Genomic DNA, 7,151 nt, shown 5'->3' on the forward strand with positions numbered 1-7,151 from the left:
GTATATTTTCTCTCATTAAGGAATTTTAATTTTCACTGCATTTAAAACTATTAGCCTTTTCCTTTAGACTGTATTGACATTATGTTGAGAAAGTTTTTTTTTTTACAATTCTCATACAATCTATTACATTTTTATCAAATTGCTAGAAAAGTTCTATTGGTATTTTGATTTGTATTTCATTTAACATATACAGTAATTTGAGGAAACTTGATATTTGTAAATATTCTTTAAATATTCAGCCTTACCATCCAAGAACATAATAAATCACTATAATTATAATTTTAAAAATCTTACAATAACATATTATATCCTTTGATAATGACAATGTTAAATTAATACCTAAGTATTGTATTTGTTTCTTGCTATTCAATTTCTCATTTACTGGTCCCCTTTCCTGCTCTTTCACCTTCTTCAAATATAGACATCCAAAACTTCACATCCTTAATCTATTTTGATGTGACTTTTTATATGGTGAGAAATAGGACTCTAGTTTTATTCCTGTGCATATGGATATCCAGTCTTCCCAGCACCTTGTGTTGAAAAGACTGTCCTTTCTTCAAGGTATGTTCTTGGTGCCTTTATCAAAAATGAGTTGGTTGCAAATGTGTGGTTTTATTTCTGGGTTCTCTATTCTGTTCCATTGGTCTATGTGTCTGTTTTTATGTTGCTGTTTTTGTTACTGTAGCTTCGTAGTATATTTTGAGTCTGGTAGTGTGATGCCTCAGGCTTTGTTCTTTTTTGTGTTTTCAGGACTACTTTTGCTGTTTGGAGGGTTTAGGGATTCCATACAAATTTTAGGACTTCATTCTATCTTTGTGAAGAATGTCATTAATATTTTACAGGGATTAAAAGCTATATCTCATGAAGATAGAAAGTAAATTGGTGATTACCAGAGGCCAGGAAGGGTATAGGGAAGGAAAGATAAAGAGAGGAAAAATGGGTACAAAAATACAGCTAGAAGGAATAAGACATACTGTTTGATAGCTCAATAGGGTGACTACAGTGAATCATAATCTGTTTTACAGCTACTCAAAACAGCTATAAGAGAATAATCCAAATTTTCCGCATAAAGAAAAGGTAAATATTTGTGGTGAAGATGGATATCCTAATTATCCTGATTTAATCATTATATATTATTTGCATGTATCAAAATATTACATGTACCCTTAAAAATGTACATCTATCATGTAACAATAAAAAAATCTGCCTTATTTGTTTCTTATAGTCTGATTGTACAGTTTCATCTATCCCAGTGATTACAGCTATTACCTGAAAGTAGATGAACTTCCACACTTAGACATCGACCCAACCAATATAATTACTTATTGTCTTTGCTATCATTGCCATACCAAACTCAAAATATCTTCTACCAAACCCATTGTCTTATTTTATGGGCTGAATAGTCTTGACTTCCATATTTTGGTTAATGGTATTTCAATATGCATCCACATTTTTAAAAAGTATGGGCATATTTGTCTTTTTTCTCTCTTTCTTTCCATAGGCAATGTACAGGCCGTTCTTAAAGATTTCAGATCTATGAAGTTTCCAGCATCCATCCCTTTGTCTCCCGCTCCCTGTTTCCATAACCACTATCATAGTTTTTGCTCTCCTCACCTCCTGTCTCGATTATTTCATTGGCAATTAAACTAGTCTTTTTGTTTCCATCTTCTTTTCTTCCATCCCAATCAGACAGATAAGCATCTAATTAATCTTTATGAAACAAAACATTGATTTGGTGCTGTGGTTTCTAATGCCCCCCTGCAAATTCAGATGATGAAACTTAATGGCCAATGAAACTATGTAAAGATGCGGGGCCTTTAAGAAGTGATTAGGTTATAAGGGATTCTTCCCTTGTGAATGAGATTTAGGCCATTGTAAAAGAGGCTTCACAGTGTTTGGTTCTCTTGCCCTTATGCCCTCCTCAATGTGAGGCCACAGCATGCCTCCCCTCTAGAGGATGTGAGACGGCAGGATCTTAGAAGCAGAGGGCAGGCCTTACCAGGCAACCGAACCTGTTGGAACCTTGATCTTGGACTTCTCAGCCTCCAGAACTGTGAGAAAACAAAATTTTTTAAATAAATTACCCCATCTCAGGTATTTTATTACAGAAGCACAAATGGACCTACCATCTCTCTTCTTTTAAGGATCCTGCAGTAGTCCACAGTGGTTACTTGCCTAACTGAGCACAAGTCTCAATTTAGAAGACTCTCATGCCTCAATTTCTTTTCTATTCTCCTTTTCAGGTGATTCTTCTCCTTTTCAAGTCATTACTGTATCTTGAAATAGGACTCTTCTTGTTCCTTAGAAATATATAATGATTTCATTCCTCTGCCTAACTAGGTAAACTCCAGCTGTTTCCCTAGGGTACCATCTCACTTATCTCTCCCCAGTGAACGCTACCATCCTTAAAGCTGTGTGTAATCTCCCCCTCTTCATATCTTGATTTTGGAAACTTACTATGGTATGACTTGAATATAAAGCTGTTTGTATATTTGACTTATCTTCATTTCTAGATGTTTTAGCGCCTTAACTGTGGAGATTGATCTTATTCATCTCTCATTTTATTCAGTGATTTGTGCACATTTGGAATCATCTAAATATTTATTAAACCAAATCAAATAGGCTCAATTACCCTAGGAATTGCCTGTGATTCAGACTAAGAAACAAATGACTAATTTTTACTAGATTCCAAATGTGACTCAGTTAAAATAAAACCTAAGGTAATGCTTTTTTTTTTTTTTTTTTGCCTTTAACTAAGTCAAGTGTTAATTTAAGGTGAGCAGCTGGGAACCTCTGATTACAAAATTCTGTATGCCAATGAATTTTTTATAGTTAAAAAGAGTTATTTGGTAGAAATGCATTTACACACATAGGTATTTGATTCAAAAGCTGTGATTTATGACTTAGACTGGAATTTAAGGGAACAATGTCATGTAATACCTGAAAATGCCATTTATTTTCATGCACTATTTAAATTACACTTATACCAAGTTACAGCAATATTTAAAAAGAAATATTCAATGCCTCCTCACATTTGCCACATTTTTATCACAGTTGAATTGAATTCAGAATTACTGAATGGGAAATATTTCTTCTACAAAAAAGTTACAGTTGAATAATTAATCAAATGAGAAAAATGTTCAGGTATATATTTTTATCTTCCTTTGTTCTTTAATTTTTTTATTTGTAAAATGAATATATTCATACTTCTGGATTTTTCCTTTTGAGTAGGATTCATAACATATCTCTAAACCCATAGCACATTTCACAAAAGGTAATATAAATACAATTTTCTGGTGAATGTTGTGAGGGCTAGTTTTTCAAAACGGATTTAGACTGGAATACTGAGAGGTGGAAGTGCTTTAGCTAAATACTAACTTACTCTGAAGGAAATATAAAAAATAAATTAGTATATCCTGTTGGAAAGAAGCAAGTATATATCTTTTTTTTTTTTTTGAGACAGAGTCTCGCTGTGTCGCCCAGGCTGGAGTGCAGTGGCCGGATCTCAGCTCACTGCAAGCTCCGCCTCCCGGGTTTACGCCATTCTCCTGCCTCAGCCTCCTGAGTAGCTGGGGCTACAGGCGCCCGCCACCTCGCCCGGCTAGTTTTTTGTATTTTTTAGTAGAGATGGGGTTTCACCGTGTTAGCCAGGATGGTCTCGATCTCCTGACCTCGTGATCCGCCCATCTCGGCCTCCCAAAGTGCTAGGATTACAGGCTTGAGCCACCGCGCCCGGCCGCAAAAGAAGTTTCTTTAGCCCAGGTGTGTGAAAGATGCTTCCCTAATTTTCAAGGATGGGGTGATAAAGACCAACCCTTCCCATTTGCCCTTCCAGGCCCCCATGTAAGAATTCAGGCACCTTCTCACTCATCTCAGACCTTCTCAGTGTAACTCAGTGAAAATGTCCCTCCTCTGAGCCCAGTGAGCCTCCCTGCAACTTGGCGATGAGGGGCTTGACCAGAAAAGCTCAACCCGAGTGACCTTGGCCCTTGAAATGATTGGCAAAATAGAGTGTGTGTCTGGGTGTGGCTTTTCCTCTGGGAGAGGGGAGTGCCCAGTTGTAATTAGAATTTTCAATGGGATGCAGGACATCCACAGCTACATCTAAAGCAGGTTGTGTCAGTCCCTGGCAGGGAACCCTCCACCGGCTTCCCGTGTTCCCCGGGACAAAAGCTGAACTCCTCACTGTGGCTCCACAGCCCTGTGTCCAGGGCCCCTGCCAGTGTCCAGCCTCCTCCTGGGAGCTTGCCCTCATCTCCTGACTCCCTCTGCCCCAGTCACATTTGCTTTTCTCTTTTCCCAAACATCAAAACCCTTCCTGTCTCGAGTCGTTGTCCCTGCTCTTACCCTATGTCCCCTGCCCTTTATCCTCCTTCAGGTCTGGGCTCAGAGCTGTCTCCCATGCCCTCCCACCCCCATCTGAAGTTCCCTCTGCCTGTCAGTCTCTGTCACATTACTCAGGTTTTATTATCTCTGCATCAATCACATCAGAAATGGGCTTTTTTTGTTTTTCCAAACAGGTTCTCACTCTGTCCTCCAGACTGTGAGTGCAGTCTCGTGATCTTGGCTCACTGCAACCTCTGTCTCCTGAGTTGAAGCAATTCTTATGCCTCATCTTCCCAAGCAGCTGGGATTACAGGTGTGTGCCACCACACCCGGCTAATTTTTGTATTTGTATTTCCTTTTATTTTTGAGTCTTACTCTGTTGCCCAGGCTGGAGTGCAGTGGCACAATCTCGGCTCACTGCAACCTCCACTTCCCAGGTTCAAGCGATTCTCCTACCTCAGCCTCTCGGGTAGCTGGGATTACAGATGCCCACCAAGCCCAGTTACTTTTTGTATTTTTACTGCAGATGGGGTTTCACCATGTTGTTCAGGCTGGTATCAAACTCCTGACCTCAAGTAATCCAACCCCCTTTGCCTTCCAGAGTCCTAGTATTACAGGCATGAGCCAACGTGCCCGGTCCACTTTTTGTATTTTTAGTAGAGACAGGGTCTCACCATGTTGGCCACACTGGTCTCAAACTCCTGAGCTCAAGTGATTTTCCCACCTCAGCTTCCTAAGTAGCTGGTACAACAGACACACAGGCGAGCACCACCAGACCTGGCTAAGTTTTTGTATTTTTGGTCGAGATTGGGTTTCACTGTGTTGCCCAGGCTGGTCTCAAACTCCTGAGCTCAAGCGATGTACTCACCTCGGCCTCCCAGAATGCTGGGATGACAGGCATGAGCCACTGCACCCAACCTCTGCATGGGGTTTGGTCAGGGCTGGGTCTGTGCCCTGGAGGAGAGCTCATTCCAGCCCAGCTCCCCAATCCTGCAGCGTGTGTGGAGGCTTTTCCAGGAGAGCTGGAGTTTTCCTGTAGGAGTTTATCATCCTTGCTGCAGTGGGCAGCAGAGGGGACTGTATTTCCTCAGGGTGAGGTCGCCTTTGTATGTGTCCTGCAGGGAGGGGGCGTGTTGATTCTGAGCAATAAACAACATATTCTGACATTCAGGATTGACTTCAAAGACTCTTAGTCTGTGAGGAAGAAACCCAGAAGAAGAAGAGGAAAGCAAAGGAGTCAGGGATGGCTCTTCCTCAGGTGAGATGATATTCTCGGTGGATTGTTCTGTCTCCTTCCTTTCAGAAACGCTGGGCCTTGGAGTTGGGAATCTTCTCTGAGTCTGAAGCGTCCTGCCTGACAGATTTGCTCACACTCACCCGTGCCTTCCCTCAGTCCCTCTCATCTCGCTTAGATTCTGTCTCTCCTGACCCAGTGACATGAATTTGGGAAGAGGCGGCACTGGGCATGGGCCTGGGAAGGGCTCACACCAGACATGGATGGAGACGGGGTGAGGGTCCCGTGGTGTGAGTGCTGTTGGGCAGCAGGGATTGTTTAGGGGCCACATCTGGATGCACTGTGAGCTCTCTGTAGACAAGGATTAGAGCAGCTGCTAATAGAAGTCACATATTAATGTGCACAAAGTACGTGGAATATTCTAGAATAGGAGAACAATAACGGGAAATCTTCGGCTTAATTTCTTTTTTTAGTTTTATTTTTTCTTGAGACGGAGTTTTGCTCTTGTTTCCCAGGCTGGAGTGCAGTGGCGCAATCTTGGCTCACTGCCACTTCCACCGCCCAGGTTCAAGCGATTCTACTATTTCAGTCTCCCCAGTAGCTGGGATTACGGGCATGCGCCACCACCCCTGGCTAATTTTGTGTTTTTAGTAGAGAGGAGGTTTCTCCATGTTGGTCAGTCTGGTCTCGAACTCCTGACCTCAGGTGATCCGCCTGCCTCAGCCTCCCAAAGTGCTGGGATTACAGGTATGAGTCACTGCGCCCAGCCGATTTCTACCTGATTTTATACTACATTTTTAGGTAATTGAATGAGTTACTGTGTTTCTGACTAAGAAACTTACTAATTGGAATAGAAAGTTCTTAGATTGACATGAATGACACATGAATGATTCCGTCAGTTTTTGTTTGTTTAGTTTTTTGTGTTTTTTTTTTTGAGACAATTTTGCTTTTGTTGCCTATGCTGGAGGACAATAGCGCAATCGTGGCTCACCACAACCTCCACCTCCCACTTTCAAGCAATTCTCCTGCCTCAGCTTCCCAAGTAGCTGGGATTACAGACATGCGCCACCACGCCCAGCTAATTTTGTATTTTTAGTAGAGACAGGTTTCTCCATGTTAATTAGACTGGTCTCGAACTCTTGATCTTAGGTGATCCACCCACCTTGGCCTCCTGAAGTGCTGGGATTACCTGCATGCACCACCGCACTCAGCTGATTCCATTATTATTTTAAGAATATGAACTCAACCTCAGTAATAGCAGGAGATTCATTCAACCATTCTTAGCCCATTTAGCTCATGGAGACTGTGGAATTGCTGTGGAGAGCCTTGTGAAACAGGTGTTTTCATAAAATGGTTACAATTTTCTCAAATATGGGAGCAGTACTTCTTTTTTGTCCTATGGGATAAAGCCATATTCTCATTCCACCTATTTTTATTATTATTATTATTATTATTATTATTATTATTATTATTTCTGAAACAGAGTCTTGCTCTCTTGCCCAGGTTGGAGTACAGTGGCATCTCGGCTTACTGCAACCTCCACTTTTCGGGTTTAAATGATTCTCCTGCCTTAGCCTCCCAAGTAGCTAGG

At 41.3% G+C, this 7,151-nt stretch overlaps 1 protein-coding gene and 1 long non-coding RNA gene across 2 annotated transcripts in view; both read left to right on the forward strand.

Moving 5' to 3' along the window:
- LOC108520074 (uncharacterized) overlaps window positions 1-4,561 on the forward strand; it is a 6,499-nt gene extending 1,938 nt beyond the window's left edge. Inside the window, exon 3 of the long non-coding RNA XR_001882823.1 lies at window positions 4,521-4,561. This is a non-coding gene — a long non-coding RNA (uncharacterized LOC108520074). The remainder of the gene's footprint in view (window positions 1-4,520) is intronic.
- A 26-nt stretch (window positions 4,562-4,587) lies between these two features.
- The window catches only part of LOC108520065 (zinc finger protein 701-like), a 14,715-nt gene continuing 12,151 nt past the window's right edge, over window positions 4,588-7,151 (forward strand). The window contains exons 1-2 of the mRNA XM_017859338.1: window positions 4,588-4,639; window positions 5,498-5,584. Of these exons, the coding sequence (XP_017714827.1) occupies window positions 5,570-5,584 (15 nt within the window). The 5' untranslated portion in view covers window positions 4,588-4,639; window positions 5,498-5,569. The remainder of the gene's footprint in view (window positions 4,640-5,497; window positions 5,585-7,151) is intronic.

Source organism: Rhinopithecus bieti, unplaced genomic scaffold (assembly GCF_001698545.2).
Source record: "Rhinopithecus bieti isolate Rb0 unplaced genomic scaffold, ASM169854v2 scaffold_50799, whole genome shotgun sequence".
NCBI classification, from domain to species: domain Eukaryota; kingdom Metazoa; phylum Chordata; class Mammalia; order Primates; family Cercopithecidae; genus Rhinopithecus; species Rhinopithecus bieti.